Source organism: Passer domesticus, chromosome 8, assembly GCF_036417665.1.
Source record: "Passer domesticus isolate bPasDom1 chromosome 8, bPasDom1.hap1, whole genome shotgun sequence".
In the NCBI taxonomy this organism is placed as follows: Eukaryota; Metazoa; Chordata; class Aves; order Passeriformes; family Passeridae; genus Passer; species Passer domesticus.
The window spans coordinates 34421180-34444970 of record NC_087481.1 but is presented as its reverse complement, the minus strand read 5'-3'; the positions used below and the strand labels follow the sequence as shown (position 1 = coordinate 34444970).

Sequence of the window (23791 nt, the reverse complement as noted above, 5' to 3'; positions counted from 1 at the left end):
TGTATATATGACTCTTCTAGTAAATTTTGGAAAAAAAACGCATTAAGACTTATTTATTTACACATACCCTCTCCCTCATAATACCTTCCTAATGAGAATGCTCCTTCAACACGTAGGAGGTACTTCCACAGCGTTGGTGCAGTGGCCTCCCCTGGACTTGCATGCCAACAGCATCTCTGCTGTCATATGATAGGTGATGCTGGGGCAGGAACCAAATGTGCTCAGCAGTTGAACCACTCTTCTACTGCCTGTAAAATACTCCTGTTTATAAAAGATGGGAGGATTTTACATGCTAAATATTGAAAAATGTATTTTCTTCTACATAACTTGTCAAAGAGACAGCAAGGACCCAAATTCACCAGTGTCACTTTTAGTCAGGCTGGGATGCACTGCAGGGTGGCCCGAGCTGCTCCTTATGTGGGAACCTGAAATCCCATTCCTTTCTTCACAGCAGCGGGGCTGGTGCCCCAGGCACGGCCCCTGCAAGTCCGCCTGGCAGCCTGGGCGGCAGGATGGGGCCAGCAGCACGAGGGAGCAGCTCACGGCCGGACACCTCGTTAGCAGCCCTGCGCCTCACGGCCGGCTCATGCCATCAGGAGAATCACCCGTGACAAGAGGGTTTTGCATTGCGCAGGGCATGCACCACCAGCGCACCTCGGGACTGGCCTTCAGGCGGGGCCCAGGCCCGAGATAAAGCAATGGCTCACTTCTCACCTGGGTGCCGTGCCCCCTGCATGCCTGGTCATGTCCCTGGGGGTGCAGGGCTGGGTACCTGCAAAACGCCCCACCTCAGCTGTGTTAGCCACAGGAGGAGGGGACATAGTGTTCCCTGCAGCAGGGGAGGCTTGGGTTGGAAATCGGGAAGAGTTTCTTCAGGGAGAAGGTGATGAGTCACGGGAACGGGCTGCCCGGGGGGCGGTGCAGCCGCCGCTCCCGGGGCTCAGGGAGCGCGGCCCTGGGTGCCCGGGCGGGGCTCGGTCCCGGGACGGGCTCCGTGAGGCCGGGCTCAGCGCCGAGACCCCGCTGCTTCCGTCATCCCTTCATTCCCTCACAATGCACTGCACGCAAAAGCCCTTCATAGCTTTTGCCCTCTGACTTGTTCCTTCTCCCATAGTCCTTGGCAAGGATTTATTTTTTTTTTTTTATCCTCGCAGTAACCGCTGCAGCCGCCACTTCGTAGAGGGCTGCCCCGAGCCCGCGGCAGCTGAGGCTCCCTACACCTCCTCCGCTCCGGGTGCTGTGGGCTGGCCCTGCCGGGCAGCTACCGCGGGCTTTCACCGAGCTTGCAGGAGAGTCATTTACTCCCGGCATAGGGGCCGGCTCCCGCTTCCCGTCCTGCTTCCCGTCCCGGTGCGGGCTGTGGGACACCGTGTGCGCCCGCAATAGCGCTCCGGCGCGCCCGGAACTCCGCGCGCAGCCGCTGTTTCCGGGAGGGAGGCCCCGCAACGGAGCGGTCGGTGCGGGCACACGTGGGCCGGGGGACAGCGCCGGGCCGGGGGGATAACACCGAGCCTGGGGGATAACACCGAGCCGGGGGGATAACACCGGGCCGGGGGGACAGCGCCGGAGCGGGCACGCACGGCCCAGGTGAGTGGTGGCTGCTCCCCGCTCTCGGCCGCTCCGCCGGGGCGCTGCCGGCCTGGCCGGGGCCCGCGGCCCTGCCCCGGGAGTGCGGGGCCCGGGCAGGCCGTGCGTGGGCCCCGGGAGTCGGGTGTGTCGGTGCTTGCACGGTGTTCTCCGGCTGGTGCGCTGCGCACACGTGCTCACTGTGCTCACTGTGCTCTCTGTGCTCTCTGTGCTCTCTGCCTGTGCCAGCTGCTCACACGGAGGAAGAACTCGGCATCCTGCCGGTTGTAAACAGCTGTTGAACGAGGGAGATGGAGGAAAAAGAGAAGAAGAAGCATCGTGCAAAGCACAGCGGGCCAAAGGCAGAGAAGAAAAGGAAACGTTATCTCAATGACCTGGGGATAGGCGATGAGGAGAACGCACGGAAGAGAAACCCCAAAGCGTTCACAGTGCAGTCCGCTGTGCGGATGGCCAGGACTTTCCATCGGTGAGCAGTGGGGAGCGGCTCCAGAGGCGGCTGGAGCGGTGGGAGTTGCCTGGGCTCTCCTTGTTACTTTGTGTAGACGTACACAGAGTGTGATTTCCGCTGGGGTGTCTGCCCAGGTTATCACTCACCCAGTCCCGCTGTGTTTGTGTGTGTGTCAGGAGCGGGGTGCTCTGTGCCTCTGTTGCGTTGTGCACTGTGTTAATCGACAGGAAAGCAGTATAGCTCCTCAGACCCAGTGGGAGTTTAAGGAGCTGTACCTGGTGTCTCTGCTTGTGCTCCATTTTGTGTTCAAGCCTTTGCAAACACTGAAGTCTTTCAAGCAGTAAATGCCACTCTCCATGACATTCCTGTATTTATTTATTTGTTACAAATTTCTCCTCAGGACTCAGGATCTGAAGACTAAAAAGCATCACATTCCCGTGGTTGACCGGACTCCTCTGGAGCCCCCTCCCGTGGTGGTGGTTGTGGTTGGCCCTCCCAAGGTTGGGAAGAGCACTGTAATAAAGTGTCTCATTAAGAACTTCACAAGGCAAAAGCTGGTTGAAATCCGGGGTCCTGTTACAATCGTTTCAGGTGAGAACAAAGATAGGAGAAATGGAAACGCTTCTTTTGTGCTCCTTGCTTGTCTTGCTTTGAGAGCTGGGATGTGTTCATGTTCTCATGATTTCTGGTAATTTTGAAGATATCATTTGGATGTGTGATCTGGCATATGTACAGTAAAAGAAGATTGGATAATTTTAAGCTAAAAAATTATATATTAGTACAGTTATAAGCAGGTAGAAACAGACACTTCAGCAGTGATGCATTTTGGATGATTTACATGCTAGACAAGAATCTGAGTCCCAGATACCCTGGAGGAACTCCAGGAATGGGACCTGAAAAGAAAACTGTTTGCTCCCTGAATTGGTTTTCTCCCTCTGTTGCGGTTTTTGATGTTTAATTCTGTTTTCAGGTAAAAAACGCCGGCTGACCATTATTGAATGTGGATGTGACATTAACACAATGATTGACCTGGCCAAAGTTGCTGATTTGGTAAGTTAGCATGGAATGTGAGTTCTACTATAATTTATGTTGAAAACACTACTTTTGATTGGACTGCACCAATGTCTGGTTTCTCTACACACTTTTTGCTATCAAAGGCAAAACTGTCTTTGGTTTCAAAGAGAACAAGACCTGAGCTCTTTGACAGACCTTCTGGAACAACCCCAGGACTTTGCTCATCCTGAGTGTGGGGGAAAGTAAAGTGTGTGTGTGTGTGATGGGGAGGATGTGAAAGAAGGGAAGTGCTGCTGGGCTTCATGCAACTGGTAAACTTCTAGTGGGAGATCTTACCACAGGCCGAGGTGACACACTGGCTTCTCATTAATTTTATATGGTTAAACCATATAAAATCTGAAAATGAGTTTTAGTCAAGAAGTTTTCAACTAATGTTCAAAGTGGAAGTATGTATTAGTGTACTGGTTGGGGTTTTTTGTGCACCCTGAGGACTGTATCTGTCTCCGTCTGTTTTGTGGTAATACAGCTGATTTCAGTGGAGTGTGATCACTGTTGTAATTTACTTGCAACTTTTGGATCAAGAGATTACACCAGCTGATCCTGGGGATCCAGTGCCTGATCCTTTGTTTAGAGTTTTACTTTACATGTTGATAATATTCACAGGTGATTAAGTATTGGGATCCTTGTCTAAGTATTAACTATATAAAATCTAAATACATGTATTCACTTATCTAGATATTCTTCTACTTTTATGTTTTCTACTGAGATGTACCAAACAGTACAAATACTTCTGCTGGTATATTTGGTGGATGTTTCAGATTCTGTGTGCACATGGTGCTGAGAATCTGTTTGGATTTGTTGTTAGGGGGTTGAGATTACATCAGTGCTTGAAGATCTGTCATCAGTTCCTGTATGCTTTAAGTTCTTTGTTGTTAAAACTCTAAACCAACTTTGCTTCCATTTTCATGTGACCGTTGGCTGCTATGTCAGTGCATTTTAGTGATGTGTAACAGCAATTGCAACAAGGGAAAAAGGTTGGTTTCATTTTACAGAAGGACTTGGCCTTAGCAGCATTACTGAATCCAAGACACAGATATAAGTAAAAATTTTATTAATTTAATTTAATAAATTTTATTAATTTTCTAAGATGTTCCTGAAAATCTTGGAAGATAATCAATTTTACATGTTTTAAATTCACCAGGTAAACACTTGTTCAGATCTTATAATAATACTGAATGTTACTGCATTCCTAGTGTCTAGAACATCTTTATCAGCCAAGTCCCATACTTCAAATAAAAAGCCAAAGTTGTTTTTCAGGGTATATGAAAATAAAGTACAGAATCTTTTGCAAAATTTTGGTCCCTGAGAAGCTTAAGAGTTTAACCTGTGATCTTTGAAATAAGCTCATGTGGGCACTTTGGTATTGCTGTAGTGAAATGTGGATATTCTGTTTACAGGTTCTCATGCTCATTGATGCCAGCTTTGGATTTGAGATGGAGACATTTGAGTTCCTGAACATTTGCCAGGTACATGGCTTTCCCAAAATTATGGGAGTTCTAACCCACTTGGACACATTCAAGAACAACAAACAATTGAAGAAGACTAAAAAGAAGTTAAAGCACAGATTCTGGACTGAAGTGTATCCGGTATGACATTTAACATTAATTTTTTAATTTATTTTGCTTTATGGAAGCTAAATTAAAAGTGAGTCAATACTTAAGTGTTTATTATATTCTTGCATATTTTAAATAGGTAAGTGAACAATGTTGATACTGTGTCAGATTGGTTAATCTTTCTTCTGTTTGCTAAAATACTTGTGTGTGGTTATTCTCTATCCCAGTGTGATAAGCTGCTTAATTTGTTACTAGGTCTGTTATGCAGGTGCTGTGCTAGGAGGATCTGCTTGTAGGTCTGTTTGAGGTCTTGAGGATGTGAAGAGTTTCCCATTAAGATTTAAGGGACAATTTTCATGTTGAAGTAAACTGGTTAGTTTGGCCTTTCAGAACCAGTTGTAATGTAATTTTCAGTTAAGATTTGCAAATTATAATTCTGTTATCTTTTTTTGTTAGTTTTATGGGTATTAATCATAATTTTTAATGTTTTTATGTCTTTTTAATATGTTTTTTAATGTGTTTAGGGTGCCAAGTTGTTCTATTTGTCTGGGATGGTTCATGGAGAATATCAAAAGCAGGAAATTCACAATTTGGGGCGTTTTATCTCGGTTATGAAATTCCGGCCTCTCACTTGGCAAACGTCTCACCCGTATGTTCTTGCAGACAGGTGTGTGTTTTTCTCTCTTTCTTATTCTCAGCCTAGACAGCACCTTGTTGTTTGAAAAGCTGTGCTGTTAGCCCTCAGCTCTGTGTGTGAATGGGTGTTTGGTGCTCCCTGAGTGGCTTTGGGAAGGGAAGGTGCCTCTCCAGGTTTGTGCTGTTCAGTTTTCACTTGTGTCAGATCATGTACATGCCTCTGGTATATGTAAATACTTTTGAAAGACAGGATAGTTGAAATAATCCTGCTTGGTTGATGAGTATACTGAATTTGTGTAGAAGAGAAACAGCATTCTAGTGATTAAACAACAGCTGGTGAATTAGTCCTCTGAGTTCCCTGGAATATCCCTTCTGCTCTTCTCCCAGTATAGCATTTGATTCACAGTGTCTTTGGAACATGAAAGTAATCTTGATGGCAGCTGTGCCTGCTTAAGAAATTACCTCATCTTTCATATTTTATTACCAGAGTGCTTACAGTTATGACTAAATTCCCACAATAATCCAAGGTGCCTTGAATGAGCCCCTTCTTTAGCTCTAATTCTTCAGCAAAAATTGTCAGAGAAGTAGATAAGCACTGTGCAAAGTCCTGCAAAACACATAAAGCAGAGAGAGGGAAAATGCAAACCCCACATTCTGTAACTTTTCAGTAACATTGTTTTAGGTTGCTGTAAGTGTTGCAGTGTCATGGTTGTTGGGTGAGCTTTGCAGCTGGGTTGTGTCCCCCATTCTCCTCCCGGGCTCTGTGTGCTGCCTCCCCTGTGCAGAGTGGAAAGGAGTTTCCCCCTCCTGTCTGCAGAGAGCCGCTCTTTTCCCTGGCAGCTTTTGTGTTGCTCTCCCCCATTCTTAGGGAGAAGAAGGTGTTGTGTGGCTGCAGGGAATGTGACATGCTGCTGTTTGCCCTCTAAGGGTGACATTGATTAGAGGAGGGTTGTGTGTGCAAAGCCGATAAAGAGTAGTTAAAATGTGCTAAGAAAGCAATACCTGTTCAGTGAAGTGTCAGTAAACCTTCTGGACATTTGTTGAACATAATTATACACATTTTAAAATACAATTCTAAAATGTTTTTAAAATATTTTTTCTTTCTTATGATAATTCAGTTTTGATTATTAGAGTCAGTAGATCATGCAGTGGGAGCAGTGATGTTCTCTTCTCATAAATTACCTTTTCTCAAAAGTTACCATTGAGACTCTGGATATTTTTAACTGTTATTTTAAATGTTGAGTAGAATGGAAGAGCTGACAAACCCAGAAGATGTTAGAATCAATCCCAAATGTGACAGGAAGATATCACTGTATGGATACCTGAGAGGAGCACACCTAAAAAACAAAAGTCAAATTCATATGCCAGGTAATTTATCAGTCTTAGAATTCTTTCTTTATTGATCTGTGAAAAACAGCATAGCTGAAATTATTTGTATCTTTAAAGTATGTTATACAACAGATTTTCCAGTTTTCTAAATACCTGTTATGTTTTTGAAATTTTTTTCGTAATGCACATTTTTGTGAAAATAAATCTTGTAAATAGTTTTGCTTTTAATTGTGCAATTTTGTTGCACTGATAAACACGTCATTGACAGTATTTAAAATTTTTTAAAAGTGTATCACTTTAGAAAGTGCTTAAAATGTAAAACATATCAGTCCTAATAATGAAAATTTAATTTAAATGATGTGAATCATTTAATATGTAATATATTTATTAAGGTCAGAATTGAATAATTTACTATTTTAAGTGAATGATTAAAAAGTTTAAATTAAGAAATACTGTAATAATAAATTTACAAACCTGCTCAGAAAAGTGAGTTGCTGTTTTTGTCATTTGAAAACAAGCCAAAACACAAACAAAGCTTTGCAGGATTCTGGTGAATTCATGTATATTTCTTGAGTTCAGTGGTAAGGAGGAGGAATTGGATGTGTGGTACAGAGCTTCCTGTTGATGAATCACTGTCTGTCCCCTCAGGTGTTGGAGACTTCACTGTAAGTGATGTGAGTTTCCTGCCAGACCCCTGTGCTCTCCCTGAGCAGCAGAAGAAGCGTTCCTTGAATGAGAAGGAGAAGCTTGTCTATGCCCCTCTCTCAGGAGTGGGGGGTATTGTGTATGATAAAGATGCTGTTTACATTGACCTTGGTGGAAGCCATGCTCATGAAAAAGAGGAGGTAAAAGAATGCTGCTGGTGGTTTGAATTCTCTTGGAAAATAGAGTTTTTATCCTTAAAGCCAAAATAAGTGTTTAAAAATAAACTTTAAAATAATCAATCCTTATCTATTCATAGTGGGTAATTAGTTCTTTTCTCTTTCAGGGATTTCAGAGAAGGGATATTTCTATTATCTGTTATTGTACAAAACATTGGAAGATCACTTAATATTAAATACCTAAAGTTTGTGTAATAACTTTCCAAATACTGACCTAAGATTTATGAAATCTCCTGGTGCTGGACCATTACTATTTTTATTTTGCAGGACATGGTGATTGTTGGGAGAAAAATTCAAGGATTTGACTGGTCAAAGGGAGAAAAAAAATTATCTACAAACAAATTTAATTACCTTTTTTTTTTCTCTGTACTGTGCTAAATGTTAAATACCTTTGGGTCTGTGATGGTGTGTTTGCTGCTATTTACTGTAGTGGTTGCATATTGTGAAGGAGTCCCTTTTCAATTTTTTTTGGGTTGATATTGTAGATACTCTTGAAATATGAAGAGGGGAGGGGAGACCTTGCTATTCTATTCTGAGAAAATATTTCTTTAAAATGCTCTGCAGTTTTTTTCTTGCATATGCATATTTCTGCTGGTTTAGATTGATAGCTGTCTTTAGACATTTGTTTATTCAACTTAATTGAAAAGTAAAAACTCTTGTCTTTCCAGGAGGAAGTGAGGCCAAATCAGGAACTTGTTCAGAGCCTCATCTCCACACACTCAGCCATTGATGTTAAGATGGCATCAAGCAAGGTCTCTCTCTTCATGGACTCTGCACCCTTGGGTTCAGAAGATGTAGGACAAGAGTAAGTTTTGAATGCTGAGCAGTGTTTGAGCATGAATGAATCGCTAATTTCAGGCTCTGATTTAGGAAAAATTCTGAATAGAGTACAGCTAGTAAAATGACATATTGTGTGTTTCTTCCTCTTCTGAGATTACTCATATGCCACACTGTATTTTAGGATAGAAGTAATTGGTGCTAGAAAGTTTTGCAAGCAGTGTAGTCCTGCCTTCCAGGAATTTCTTGCTGATACAAATAATATTTCTGTTTTAATACAGGCCATGGAAAATGAAGAAATTTGTTGGAATTATTTTTGGCTATAACATTCAATAGTCTAGAGTAAAGAAACATTAAAGGATGCCAGTGCCTTTCTAATGGTCTACATAATTTCACTTTCTTTGAAAGAAATTTGTAGAACTGTTTAACAATATTAACATGAGGCTTCATTCTTTCATTAAAATTTTCTTGTACTTTCCCATCTTACCCCAAATGTGGTCTTTGGGAAAACAGGTTTGTGATGCCGAAAGAAGAGAGGCAGGTGGATTTGAAGACTGGAAGAGTTCGTCGGAAGACTGTGTTTGAAGATGATGAGAAGGAAAATGATGATGTAGCAAGTGATGAGGAAGACGACCAAGAAGAAGAAGATGAAGAAGCAGTGTCTGAAGATGGAAGTGATGGTGATGATGAAAATGATGCTGAGGAAGAAAGTGAGAGAGTGCTCTTGCGGGAAGGGATGGCTGTTAGGAGAGCCAAGCGTCTCAAAACAGAGGTGGCTCAGGAAGAAGCTGTGAATGAGCTACCAGCATTTGCTGACAGCGATGATGATCTGGAGATGAGCTCTGAAGAAGAAGGAGAAACTGCCCCTGAAGACAGTGAGATGGAGGAAGAGGAGGAGGAGGAGGAGGAGGAGGAGGAGGGGGATGTACAAAGGACTTGCGAAGATGAAAGCTCAGGTGGTGAATTTGAGACTTCAGGTAAAAGAGCTGAATCTAAGCAGTATGATATGGACAGTGAACGTACAGAAACAAAACCACAAATCTCAGAGCACAGTCCCAAAAGAAAAGCAGTGCTCACTACAGATTCAGGAAACTGCACTGCGGAAGAGGCATCAGAGTCTGAGGATGAGAACTCTTCCCTTGAAGAGGGTGATGATGAAGGAGCATCAAATGAGGAATTAGAAGCTGAAGAGTCAAATAGGAATGAATTTCAGCACAGTAAAGCAAAGAACGCTGATAGTGGTAGACACACCAAAGTTAAAAGTGTAGATACTGAGGATGATGATGTGGAGAACCTGCTGAGAGAGGAAGAGGAGTATGAAGAAAAAATAGATCTTTCTGCTGACACAACAGGTAGACTATATCTTTTTAATTTTTACTGTCTACTTGAATTCTATTAATTGTTAAAGGATATAATCCATAACGTTGCCTGTCATATATATATAAATGTGTATTTATATATAATTCTTAAGTAGCAAAACTTCAAATTAGGAAAGCTTGAAATACTTGCTATTAAGCCTTTCATTTACATTGTAGTATGCTGTGTCAGGTTTCCTTCCTCTAAAACAGAGGTGATTCATTTTGTAAACAAAACTTCATTGATTTTGCATATACTTCTCTTTAATCTTTATAGCTGTGTGTGTAAAACAAATTATGATGCTCTATTACATCTAGAAAGACTAAAACATGTTTGGAGGAATGTTACAAAAATGCATTAGCTGCTCACTGAGCATTGGAACAGGAATCTCCATCTTTGGAAATGTTCAAAAGCCAACCTGACATGGTGCTGAGCAGCTTGTCTTAGGTGCAGCTGCTTGAGCAGTGGGGCTGGACACAGAGACTTGAGAAGTCTCTCCTAACCTCAGCCATTTTGAGAGTCTGTGAAGAAGACACGTATCATCCTGAACATGATCAAATCTGTTCCTGTTGTTAATAAATTTTTAAGATTTTATCCTAAAAAAAACAAACCAGTGGTATAATTTGTTATCCACAGTTTGTTTCTGTGTATATATGGAGTGTGAGAAAAAGGAACTGTGGGTTGTGTCTGCACTTCTTAAGCCTCTTGTCATGTCCTTATTTATTTTTGTAGTTGCTGATTCTTGTTCTTTTTTGCAATTTTTTCCCCTTTTCAGGTGCACTTAAATGGAAAGAGGACCTCACACAGAAGGCAGCTGAGGCCTTTCTAAGACAGCAGCGATCAACTCCCAATCTTCGTAAACTCGTGTATGGAACAGGTACAGATCTCTTTGGAAACTTGTCTCAATGTATGCTGGCTTTTAGCTGTTACCAAGCTTTCAAGTCTGAATATTTGAGCATGGTCTTCTGGTGAGAGGCTTGAGGAGAGTTAATTGACTTTTTAATTGCTGATGCTCATTTTCACTAATAATTGTAATGAGAAGACAGTTTTTACTTTTCCCATTAAAAGCATTTTGAGTTCATTTTCCAGACTACTCAGTTGTTACTCATGTTTTCTGATACAGTTATTTCTTCCAAACGTTTAAGGTTTGTAATGATCTGATACATATTATGCAAACCCATTGTGGTAATTGTGTTTCATAAAGGGATGTTGTCTGTTGGCTGGTTTCAGAAATTTCTGTCTCACAGTGACATGACTTAATATCAGGTATTTGCCAAGGGAAAAATAGCTGGCTTAAAAGGAATAGAAAATTGCTATTTATGTAACTTGTCCTGTTTTAATTCACAACTTTTACAGTGGTTGTCTGAGTGTGCCAATCTCACTGTGCAGGACCTTTGTAGAACATGATGAGAATTTGGCCTTTGTAAACCTTCTACAGTGCAGGTGTGGGGAGACTTTCTGACAGATTGTCCAGTCTGGTATTCTTGATTTACATGCAAGCTTAATTCCTGTTCCTTCCTTTTCACAGATAATTTTGCTATTGTTCTGATTGTGATATTGAACAGGCATCCTCTGTTTACTTATTGGGCAATGTTTTTTTAATATAATTCCAGTTATGAAAACAACTGGATCAGTGTACCTTTTCTTCAGGCTTTTACATTTAAAATGGTTCCAATTTGGTTCTTTTATTTCCTCAAACTGCTGTAGCTGTTGGGAAACATAAGGAGGGAGGTGGTTAATGAATTTCATGCTTTTACTGTGGGGGAAATCATCACAGCCTCTGTGTTTGGTTTAGCTGTGGAAGATGAGGACCAGGAGAGCGAGGATGCAGATGATGAACTTGGAGGTTTGTTTCGTGTCAGCCGTCCAGACAAAGCGTCCAAACAGAAGGCTAATGCTCTTGACTGCTCCAAATTTCTGGTAGAAAAGCTGCAAGATTGGGATTTAGAAGAGGTAATGCCATTGGATAATTGCTTCTGCATGTCCTGCCTGGTTCTGTCCTGGCTGTGTCTCATAAAGCATGACTGAGTTGTCATTGAAACAGACCTGTGTGAGCTATGGCCACAGTGTCTCAGATTCTGCCACTTGCTGTCACTGTGAGTAACAGATTCCAAAGTTTGTTCTTACAAGAATGGCAAGTTACATTAAATCAATTTAATGCTTGTCTCACTTGAAATTTGGTGGATGATAGTTTCTTCTTTATTTACCAAAAAGTAAAAAGCAGGGGAGACCCAAGTGAAAATACAATGTAGCGTAGAGATTTTGGTAGTACAAAAACCTTTGGGCAAGAATTAAACTGTGTTCACAATCCTGTCTTGATGTGGAGCTGCATGTGAGAATTGTCTCTGAGGTGATGTGTCTGATGGGGGAGTGGGGAATGTCTTGGGGGACGTTTCTGTTGATGATAAGTGCACCTGTGCAAGGCAATGACATTTATTTTGCAGGTTATGAGCAGTATTCGAGACTGCTTTGTTACTGGAAAGTGGGAGGATGATAAAGATGCAGCAAAGCTGTTGGAGGAAGATGGTATGTGTAACACTTCTAAAATTATTCCTGTATACAGGGTTTTTAAGAAAAGTATGACTTTTTAGTTATGTGTGTAGAATATTGTATCTTAGTGCAACACTTGCAGGGTTTTTTTTTCAAATTATTATATAAATTATTATATAGATATTAACATAATTGCTTTCAATCTCTGTAGAAACCGTAGGCACATACCACATTCTGGAAATTTGCTTTCCAAAAAATAGAGTATGTAATTTAAATTACAAAATTGAGTCCTTAGTCTCAACACTTGGACATGCCAGCTTTGAATTATGTGTCTGAGTTCATCTATTTGTCATATATGGTTTATCTTTTGGATAGCCATGTTAGAAATAAACAGAAACTATTCTTTATTGGGAAGACAAATTTGCCTTTCACATTTGGCTGAAAAGTGAGATCTATTGTCAGATGTTTTGGAGGTGCTGTTTTTGTTTGTTTGGCTTTTTTTTTTAAATTAGGAAATACTTAAAAAAATTGATAATGTGGCTGTATCTTACATGCATCATGATTGTGCTTTAACAGGCTTCTATGTTTTTAACCTAAAGACTATCAGCTATATTTTTTTTTTAATTAAACATAGGAGCTCAATTGCTCTGCTGGTGTCTTGTGTCAAACTAATGTATTGGGAGTCATTTGGGGGTGATCTAAACTTCCATTTACATTTTTTAAATCGTAAGTGTTGAAAGGGTAAAGGAGGAGCCACGTTGAGATTAGCTGGGAATTTCCAGCTGAAGCTCTACAGGGGTCAGAAGAAACATATAAAACTTGATGGGAATCAAAAATATTTGGGCTGAGACTAATCTCCACAGCAGCACAGAGAAATGCATAGTGCTGAACACATGGGAGATGGTGTGGAGCAATACAGCAGAATGGTTTACTAATGCTCACTTGTCTTGGGTGCTCACTGTTGCAGAAGAGCTGTATGGAGATTTTGAAGATCTGGAAACTGGGGTTGTGCACAAAGGAAAGGCTGCTACTGGAGGAGAGCAGGTCTGATCTGCATTTTTATGTTCTTTAGCAACATAAGTGTGTGTTTCTTATCAAGTGATAGGCATCCTATTTAATAAATTTGGTGTTCATAGAATCAATAGGAAGGAAATCAGTGGAAGCAGGAAAGAAAATTTATGTTTATTACTGACTTTATCTAGAGTGGCATGTTTTTAGCCTGAGCCTGAATTTTTGTTTATAGTTAATTATATAGAAGTCATCTCACTTATTTAACAGTAGGTGTCAGGCTTAATCAAGAGCTGGAGGATCTGGAGGCAGGACAGAAGTATTTTAAAACCAAATGTAATCATAACTGTTTGTACTATGTCATCTCATCTGATGCAGAAGATTATAGCACTCTGTTTAAACACAACAAATAATGGGAACTTGACACAGTTTCCTAGTTCATTCCTCTTATCTGCATAAAGGAGGTTGGTGGAAGCAATTTTATACTGCGGCTTGGATATCTTCCAGTAACAGAACTGTAGTTGTCTGTGACAGTACAAACTGAAAAATCAATTTCTTTTTGGACTGAGCAACTTGATGGTTTTGCATTCATTACAAAATTGAGGGTAATGGCATAATTTTGGCAGTTTTTAAATGGTCTGTGAACAAACTTCCTTCTCCCTGGTCTCCAGAGTGCTTCCAGCTTGCTCAATGCTGTCAACAATTACTTTCTTTTCCTCCTGTATTATAAATGCTTATATTAGCTCTAGAATAAGAGGTAGGTCAGTTCTAGGGTCTGTTCCCTTACATTAAAGTGATCTTTAGTCAAAAAAGTTTTGTCAGTGAAAAGGGATATGATTAGATCATGAGATCTTTTGGTCCTTGCTGAAGTTGTCTCCTCGTATGAATAGCTTACTAATTTCTGTCTAAAATGGAAATGTTTTTCAAATGTCTAATAATTGTCACTATAAGAAATTACTGTTTAATCATATCTATAAAAGTTTTGTTTAATAATATTTATCAAACTGTTGATCAGAATAGGTCATTTTCAGTGAACCATTTTACATGTTTGACAACTTATTGTTGATTAGTCTGGAAGTGAAGAAGAGGAGGAGGAAGATGAAAAAATGTCCAAACCAGAACCTGAGGAGGAAGAAAAGAAAAAGGAGCGCATGGATAAGAAAAGGAAACTTAAAGAAATGTTTGATGCAGAATATGATGAAGGGGATGCCACATACTTTGATGATCTTAAAGAAGAAATGCATAAACAAGCACAGGTACAATCTGCTAGTTTGACAATTTATCTAGCTACTTGTCTTCCAAAATGCTCCACAGAGTTTGTCTCCCAGAGGTTTTTTCCTGGAGACACAGGTGATGCTCAGGAGGTATTTCAGAAAGTGCACACAAAGAAATACATGCTTGTGCTTTTTTTTATGCTTGAACGTTTTGATTCTGTTATCTGGAAAGGAAAACAAGCAAACAAGCCAAACAAATGAAAACTTACTTTAAACTGAGTGCAGTATTTAACCATACTTTAAATCACTGAATAAGCCAGGATGTATCATCTAAACTTCAACTGCGTAAAAAGTTTCTAAATAAAAAGGCATCCTTTTATGTGTAGGAAGGTGAAAATTCTCCTCATATTAATTTCTGCCATATATTTTCCTGGTAGTATTTTTAGTGTGATTTTTTGCACTGTTATTAATGGATAAGTACATACTCTTTTTCATCCAACTGTGAAGTTATTTTGAGGAAAAAATAATTAATGACTATTGCTCTGTACATGTGGTAGAAGTCTTCAGTGTAACTGTATCCAGAATGTGAGGTGTTGGTTTTGTTCCAGGCCTTTGTTTATTTACATGAGAACTTGTAAGCTTAAAAGTAGCTTCCTTCTTTGACTGACTTGGGAGAACACTGCCTTACATTAATAACTTCAATAATGTTAATAACTTCACTGTCTTGTCTTCTGACAAAATTTTGCCCTGAGTAGTTGTTAAGTTAATCCTTACCTGCTTGTATTACCCTCTGTCACAAAGGATAATATGAACTCTGGTATGCTGATGCACTGAGAGCACTTAAAGGGTTAAGAAGGACATTCCAGTAAAAGAATCAGTGTCTTATGGGTAGCTGAACATCAGGAGCTAGAACAGGAGAGTGAGGCTCCTGTTATTCATGAGGAGATCTTTTTAAATATTTGTACAGTATCTGCTTTCTTGTCCCATGGTACAGAAGAGCTTTTGATGATGTACAATGTGAGGATGCACAAAAATAATTTGAAGTTGCTGAGTTGCAACATGATGTCATGAAGTGACACCTTAAAGATCAGGACATTAACTTTAAAAGGTAATACTTGGGCTCCTAAATCAAAAAATGTACTTTGGACAGTTGTATCTTTAAAATCCAAGGCCACCATAGTGAAAAGTGTATCAGAAGTCACTTGGCCATTTGCTTCTCTTGGGTACTGTCTTTCAAGCAGACTAGCAGGCCCACCTGGGATCCTAAATTGGAAGGGCTTTGTGGTGGTAGAGATCTTCCTCTGAAGAGAAAGTCACAAAACCTGTTAGATCTCTCTCAAAAAGATTTATATAAATGTTAGAATGTTTTAAATAGAACCATCCCTTCCTGAACAAGTTGGTAATACTTGAATTTTGTGAATTATGTCTTTGTCACATAGCTTAATCGAGCAGAATTTGAAGACCAGGATGATGAGACCAGAGTGCAGTATGAGGGATTCAGGCCTGGCATGTATGTTCGAATAGAGATTGAGAATGTGCCGTGTGAATTTGTCCTGAACTTTGATCCTCATTATCCCATCATCCTGGGTGGTCTCGGCAACAGCGAGGGAAATGTCGGCTATGTGCAGGTACGGAGCCAAAGGGCTGAGTGTGTTTTATCTCAGTGCAGGTGTGCTTCAGGGTGTCTGAAAGCAGTTACTGCTTTCTGTGTACTTAAAATACAGTAAACACAGAGAAACTTCCATCCTTGTCTCCTGAATAGGGGATTTGCTTTAGACACACAGTGTAATTCTACAGCAGCAGATTCTGGATCTTTACAGGCTTAATTGGATAACTGGAAAAGGTTACTGTTGTTTGATGTTCAGCTGCAGAAGTGTTTCAGGACTAAGGTCTGATACTGTGATTGCTAAATTGCAAACATTAATTGTACTCTGACCTTCATGATCTATATACAAGTTACTACAGAAAAGCTACTAGCACATATATAAATGTATTTTTAATATAATACTTGCTTGTATGCATACACACATGGCTTCAGAGTGAGTGAAATACTGATTGATCTTCCCAGTCAACCTAATGTTATTGAAGATAAACAAAGATAAAACCTAATGTATAAAAAATTCTAGTGTAGATAGAAATTGTTTTCAATCATTCCTGAAAAACTAAGGCTTGAATGTCAGAATCACTGCTGCCACCCTGTAGTAGCACTCTCACCCTCTCTCCTCATCAGCTGCGCCTGAAGAAGCACCGGTGGTACAAGAAGATCCTGAAGACGCGCGATCCCCTGATCCTGTCTCTGGGCTGGAGGCGCTTCCAGACCATCCCCATGTTCTACATCGAGGACCACAACGGGCGGCACCGGCTGCTGAAGTACACCCCGCAGCACATGCACTGCGGGGCAGCCTTCTGGGGTGAGCTGAGCTCCTGTGCCCCTCACTTCTGCACCTGCAGCTCTCGGGCTTTGCGGGCTGTACCAGGGAATGCAGCTCCTGCAATGAGGAGTGCAGCTCTTGAAACTTCCCCGTGGAACAAAAAATAACACCAAGTAGTGTGGGAAAATAGGCAGTTCACTAATATTTGTGCATTATTTAAATGATCTGTCAATTGCTTGGCTTTTAAACAAATTCTCAGCATTCTGCTGAGTTGTAGCATATTGACGAGGAGCCTGATTTGTGTTCAGACAGACTTTGCACACCTTATGGGTCCAGCCCTTGCATGAGTAACTTCTTGGTTACCATTCCTTTATGGGGCTTTAAATGTGAGCAATAGTTTGAGTTCTTTAAACTTTGGTTTTCTCAATTGAGTATATTTGTCATGTATTTTTAAGCTTTTGGAATTTAAATAGGGGCTAGATATTGTGTAGTAAAACTTCTCAGAAATTTTTACATGTAATTTTCTTTTAGGGCCCATCACTCCTCAGGGGACAGGATTTTTGGCAGTGCAGTCTGTCAGTGGCACGACGGTAGGTTTGTTACTACAGAATGTTTATTAATGCTTTCTATGGATATTTGGGCAAAATATATGTTTTTTGGGAAGAAGGTTTACATTATGATAAAACAGCAGTTGTAGGAACTATGAAAGTAGCTGGACTCAAGTTTTTGAAAGGTGTGTTATGTTGAGGTGGGAAACTGTATGGAGAAGATTTTTTTTGTTGGTTTGTTTGGGTTTTTTTAACAAATTTCAGGAAGAAATTGTGTATTGTGAGGGTGATGAGGCTCTGGCACAGGTTGCATGGGGCCATGAGCAGCCTGGTCTACTGGAAGGTGCCCATGGCAGAGGTGTTGGAATGAGATGATCTTTGAGGTCCCTTCAAAACCAAGCAATTCCAATTTAAATAGTGTTAAAGCAGTATTTATCAGATATCTTTATTAGATATATATTAATCAAAGGTAGGTTCATGTTTGCAGACAATTGGTAACAAAAGCTTTGCATGGCATTGTGATGAGCTTGTCAGTAATCAGAGTGGTGATTATCTCCTTCCTAAAATATGCCTCCAAGTACTATTGCACAGTTGTCTTTTTACATGTTTTAAAAGTCTGTTTTCATCATGTGTCCCTCGCATAGTACAGTGTCTTAGAGCAGTGCACAAAGCATTTCTCCTTTGAGACTTTCTGTCTGAGTAAGATTCCGTTTCATAAAGAGAACACGGTGAGGTAGATCACAAGGACTTTCAGATGGTTTCCAAGGTAATTAAAATGGCAGTTCTGGAAATCTCATTAGTGAATGGTAGGAATGTTATGTCAGCAGCACCTCAACTAGTCTGTACTAGTCAATCTGCATTTTTCATGCTGCATTACTTCTGTAAAGGTTAGAAATTCTGAATCTTAAAAGTGAAATGTGGAGTGCAGGTGCCCCACAACATCCTTCTCTCTAAATTGGAAAGATATTCCTTCAATGGGTGGACTGTTCAGTGGAGGAGGTTGAATGGCCAAATCTGGAGGGTGGTGGTAAACAGCGCAGTGTCCTGATGTGCAGTGGTGACAGGTGGTGTCCCTCAGCAGTCTGTACTGGGACCAGCACTGTTTGATCAGCACTGACCATCAGTGGCACAGGAGTTTGCAGGCACCACCAAGCTGAGTGGTTGGCGTGCCTGAGGAATGGAATGCAGTCCAGAAGAACCTTGAGAAGTGGTCCTGAGGGAGGCCCATAACGTTCAACAAGGCCAAGTGCAAGGTCCTGCACCAGACCTGGGGCAACCCGCAGTGCAGTGCAGATTGTGCAGTGAAGGGATTGAGAGCAGCCCCTGCTGGGAGGGACGTGGGGATTCTGGTGGGCGAGAGGCTGGACGTGCTGTGGTCATGTGGACTTGCAGCCCAGAGAGCAAATCACATCCTGGGCTGCAGCAAGAGCAGTGCCAGCAGCAGAGCAAGGGAGGGGATTCTGCCCCTTTGCTCTGCCCTGGTGAGACCCAGCTGCAGTACCACGGCCAGCCTTGGGGCCCTCAGCACAGGAAACACAGGGACCTGTGGGAGCAGGTCCAGAGGACAGTCACAAAGATTATTGGAGGGATGGAGCACCTCTCCCAGGAGGAAAGGCTGTGAGAGAGTTGGGGTTCATCATGGAGAAGAGAGAGCTCTGGGGAGACCTCATTGCAGCCTTTCAGTACATAAGGGGGGCTTAAATATGGGGATAAACTTAGCAGGGCCTGCCGTGACAGGATAAGGGGGCATGATTTTAAATTAAAAGAGTTGATTTAGACCAGATATGAGAAGAAAGTTTTTTACAACAAGGGTGGTCAAACACTTAACAGCTTGATGAGAGAGGTTGTGGATGCCCTATCCCTAGAAATATTCAAAGTCAGACTGGATGGGGCTCTGAGCAACCTGATCTATTGGAAAGGTGTCCCTGCTCACTTCAGGGGGGTGGGACTAAATAACCTTTAGAAGTCATCTAGATGACCTTCCAATCCAACTATTTTATGATTGTATGCTTCTAAATGGTGTCTTCACTGAGAAATACACATTCAGTAGTGTCTTTCATGTCTGATGTTTCAGCCTGACTTCCGGATTGCTGCCACAGGAGTTGTGCTTGATTTAGATAAATCCATAACTATTGTAAAGAAATTAAAGCTAACCGGTTTTCCATTCAAAATTTTCAAGAACACTTGTTTTATTAAGGTAAGTTCATAGGTATGTATACTGTAAAACCAGATGTACTGATGTTAGGAAGGAATACAACCTGGGCTTGTTTTTCCTGAGGCATAAGTTCTCAGTTATTGTTGAATGCTGTTCTGGATCTCAGGAGCTGCCTGTGGTTTTTTGAGCTCCGTTGCATGTGATCTAAAGGTACTGGTTATTACCAAAAATACGAATAATTGTTAACCAGACAAAAAATTCTGGAACAGTCTCCTGATTCACATTCAGTGTGATCCCACCCCCTGCTTTTTTCCTAAAACCCACTGATTAGCAGTGGCAGACACCTTTGGAGGATGTAAACCTGTGCTTGGTACAAGTCTGATCCCACTAAATTTCAGCTCTGGACACAAAGGAGACTTCTACCAGTGCTTAAGGCTTCTCAGTTACAGTTAAAAAATGTTTGGGGTAGGAAGTGCTGCAGAAGTGAATGTTCACTGACCTTCCCACTGTGCTTAGCTGGCCTTTCAGGCTCAGGGAGAGCTTAGGTTGTTCTGCATTTGAGCACCAAGCAGCTAAGCAGTGATCCCAGCAATTAAGCACTCAAGTATTTGCACTAGGCTTAGATAGATTTTTTTTTTTCGTGTTTTTCTTGTGATACATGCAAGAAGCACAAACCTTCAAGAACAGTATCATATTAGAATCTCAGAACTAGCAACTTAGGGCAGTTTGCTTGCTTTTTAGGTATTCTGTGTTCCAGCAAATTACTTTAAAGGAGAACTGTAAAGCTTCTGTAAATATGTTCTGTTTTGAAATTTTAAATATATATATTTAATGGTTAGCAACTTGCCTGTGATAGGTGACTAAGTAGATTGCTTTCAGTAGCTCACCTAAGTCAGCTCAGTGGGTTTTTGGCATGATCAGCACTCTTAGTCTAAAGACAGTGCTATGCTCCTGTTTCTTTATAAGATATGCTTGTGGGAATTCTGGTTTTGTGGCCTGGGTCACGGAGAGAGACTTGGCGTCTTGAATGACGGTGGGTAATTCACATTTTCAGGGAATGTTTAACTCTCAGTTGGAAGTGGCTAAATTTGAGGGTGCAGCGATCCGTAGCGTGAGCGGCATCCGAGGACAGATCAAAAAGGCCCTCCGAGCTCCCGTGGGTGCTTTCAGGGCAACATTTGAAGACAAGCTGCTGATGAGTGGTAAGTTGCACACTGCATGTAAGTTATCACACAACTTTCATCCTTCTTCACAGATTGTAAAGCTGTGTCTCAGAATTCCGAGATCTGATAATTGAGATGTGAATTCTTAGAGTAAGAAATACCTTGTGAGATGCAGAGTGAAATTCAAAAGATGTATATTTTATGTTGGATTTCTTTCACTTATACTCAGAAGTCATACAGAATGCAGATGAAAAGGCTTGAGTTGACGACATGCATCTTCAAGTGTTTTAATGCTTTCACAGCATGGTTTTAGTGTTTTACACAGCCTTTCTCCTTGAACATGATGAGTTGAATTTAGTGGTACAAGTGCTAGAAGGACACTTTTCTGAGAAGTCCAAGGACTGGTATTGTAACTCCAGTAAACTTTTTTTCTGTAACCTTTTGGGGAAACTGTGCAGAGGATCTCCTGTGTTTGCTGAGTGTCACTGTGATATTGAGAATATGAGTTTATACTTACTTGGGTTTATATGACCTAGTTTCCTAAACACACCAAAATCACAGCTAGTACAAAATAAAAGCAAGTTAGTTCTTTTATAAATATAGGCAAAGGAAAAGAAAATTGGCTTTGTCAGTAATTATGCAGGTACATCTACATATATGAATTCTCTTGCTTGTTCTTGAATATGAATGATGAACAGGATGGTATTTAGCTGCCTACTTTTCAGGAATGTCTGCTGTTCATGCCTTTAGGGAATTTTGCATTGCTTTTACCACAATTCAGCTCAGAAGACATGTGGTCTATATACCAAACACAATGCTAGCATGTGGTGTAGTATCTGTTCTGTTCAGGCAATCTTTGCTTAGTGTGGATGTGATGAACTCTACATTTCATATTTCTAGAGCCAAGTAACGTTCCCTTTTCTTTCAGATATTGTTTTTGTGAGGACTTGGTATCCTGTTTCTATCCCAACGTTTTATAACCCCGTAACATCCCTGCTGAAACCAGCAGGTGAGAAAGATAGCTGGAGTGGAATGAAGACAACAGGCCAGCTGAGGTATGAGCGAGGCATCAAACTGAAACAAAACAAGGATTCTCTCTATAAGGTATGTTTCTGTTTTGTTTTGTTTTTTAAAACCAGTCAAATTTGCAGTGTGTCTCATACCTGTGCAAACTGAGAGCAGTATAAATACATGTTCATACACATGCATGTGTGACTTCAAATTTTTATCTACAAGGCACAGTCCTGGCATGAGATGGAAATAAAACAGTTGAGAGTAGATTGTTATGGGTCAATTTAAGTTTATAAAGTAATCTGCAGGGTAGAAGTCTTCTCCAGAAGCTTACAGAGACTTCTGCTGTAGTAATTGGGCTGAACATATAATTTACATTTCAGTCCAAGGATGTCAGAAGATGTTAATTTTTTAACTTTTGGTTTGTGTTTTTTGTGGTTTGTTTGGTTTGGGGTTTTTTGAGGGGTATGCATTTGTATTTTGGTTTGTGGTGCTTTGTGGGGTATTTTCCCTGCTGAAAGATGAAAAATTAAATAAAAGCTTTTTAAGATCATGGGTGTTATACATATGTTCTGTATTTATTCTTTTAGCCTATTGTGAGGGAGAAGAGGCACTTCAATAAGCTCCACATTCCTAAAGCACTGCAGAAGGCACTGCCTTTTAAGAACAAGCCTAAGAATCTTGAGAAGAAAGGCAAAACTCCAAAAGACCAGTGGAGACCAGCTGTTATCAGGGAGCCTCATGAAAAGAAGGTAATTATCACTTACTCTGAAACAAGGACTCCTGAAGGGTAAATGTGTTGTTTAAAGCTTTTCTAACTATTGTTTTGGCATTTGAATCTACTGCTAATGCTGAAGATATATATGTTCCTAGTGGAAAACGACCACTTGCAATTTGTTTTGTTCCTGTTTGGCACACAGTATGTATATGGAACTGTCACTGAGTGGATGGTGTCTATTTTTTAGACTAGTAGGGCACCTGAAGCCTAAATACGACTTTTGTCCTTGTCACAGCACTTGCAAGGTATTTCACTTGGATTTAGTGCTCTCATATTATGGGTGACTTAAATTGGCAGCTGCAGTTTTTTATTTGACTTGTCATTGCCATGCATTATTAACACAGACAGGATTTGAAGCAAATACTCTGCTTCCAAAATTGAGAATTAGAGTGCTTGCAGAGGCAAGAAGATCCAAACTGCAGTTTAAGTGTTCTATAGTAGCAATTAGGCATAGCCTTTTAAAAGCTATCTAACCAAAATCAGAGTTCACAAAAATTAAAGCTTTGATTAACTTCCTAACAGGATAAATAATTAAACCATTTTAGAAATTGGGTAACAGGTGCAGAGATAATTAGAAACTTGCCTTGAATCTGTGATTCATTATGTGTGTCTGCTGGTTACACTGTTTCTTGCTCACCAAAACTGAGCTGCATGTATATTGATTGTCTATTTTCTGTTCTAGATATCAGCTCTGCTCAGTGCTTTGAGTACAGTGAATAATTACAAGATAAATAAAGCCAAAGTAAAGCATCGGGAACAGCTTAAAGAGTATCTCAAAGTTAAGCAGAAGGAGGATGAACAGAAATTCAAGAGGCAAAAGGAGGCTAAGAAAAAAGTCTATCGCATCCTGGGACAAAGGGAGAAAAAGAGGCAGAAGTCAAGCTTGAAAGGATCTAGTAAGGGAGAGAAGAGTATGTGAAATTTCATCAGATTTCAGGCCAAATGAGGAAATAGGGTAGCTGTGCAATTATCTCTTGAAGAAACAAAAAGGCCTTGGACTACACAGATGTACTTTCAAGAGAAGAAGAAAAATGCAAATATGACCTCACACTCTTGAAAACATTTGGTATTGTATATAAATAAGATGTAGAAGTATGAATTGTGGTTTTTATACAGGAATATTCTGGAGGACTTTGTATTTCAGTATATTTCTATGCATACTGCATATTTCTGTCTAGCCAATAAAGTATTTTAATCAATTACAGAATATTGCTTCTTTGTGTTTTGTCCTAGTGACTTCTGTGGAAGAAAACTCCCCATAATGTCTCCAAATATGTCCCTTGCTTTGAGCTATTACCTAAATTTTGCCCTTGGCAAATCTCTTATTAAAAGGTGTGAAGATCAACAGTTTGTGGGTAGGAGTTTGGGAAATTCTTTATCTTTGATCAGAGTAGCTCACTCCTGTACTTAG

General features: G+C 40.7%; 1 protein-coding gene across 3 annotated transcripts; it reads left to right on the top strand.

Annotated features, from left to right (window-relative positions):
* The first annotated feature begins 1332 nt into the window (after nt 1-1332).
* Nucleotides 1333-23587, top strand: BMS1 (BMS1 ribosome biogenesis factor). 3 transcript variants are annotated; one of them, XM_064430311.1, is made up of 23 exons: nt 1333-1457; nt 1816-2053; nt 2436-2626; nt 3006-3085; nt 4507-4695; nt 5187-5329; nt 6545-6666; nt 7276-7472; nt 8177-8313; nt 8799-9637; nt 10417-10518; nt 11437-11594; nt 12086-12167; nt 13099-13175; nt 14210-14395; nt 15793-15981; nt 16584-16764; nt 17257-17315; nt 19348-19470; nt 20483-20630; nt 21520-21695; nt 22193-22354; nt 23063-23587. In XM_064430311.1, exons 2-23 carry the CDS (start codon nt 1878-1880, stop codon nt 23297-23299), a joined length of 3954 nt encoding a protein of 1317 aa, XP_064286381.1. In that variant the 5' UTR covers nt 1333-1457; nt 1816-1877; the 3' UTR covers nt 23300-23587. The 3 variants fall into 3 exon arrangements, with proteins under 3 accessions (XP_064286381.1, XP_064286382.1, XP_064286380.1); XM_064430312.1 differs by having other exon boundaries at nt 1351-1453; XM_064430310.1 differs by lacking the exon at nt 1333-1457 and adding an exon at nt 1472-1587.
* Nucleotides 23588-23791: the final 204 nt, after the last annotated feature.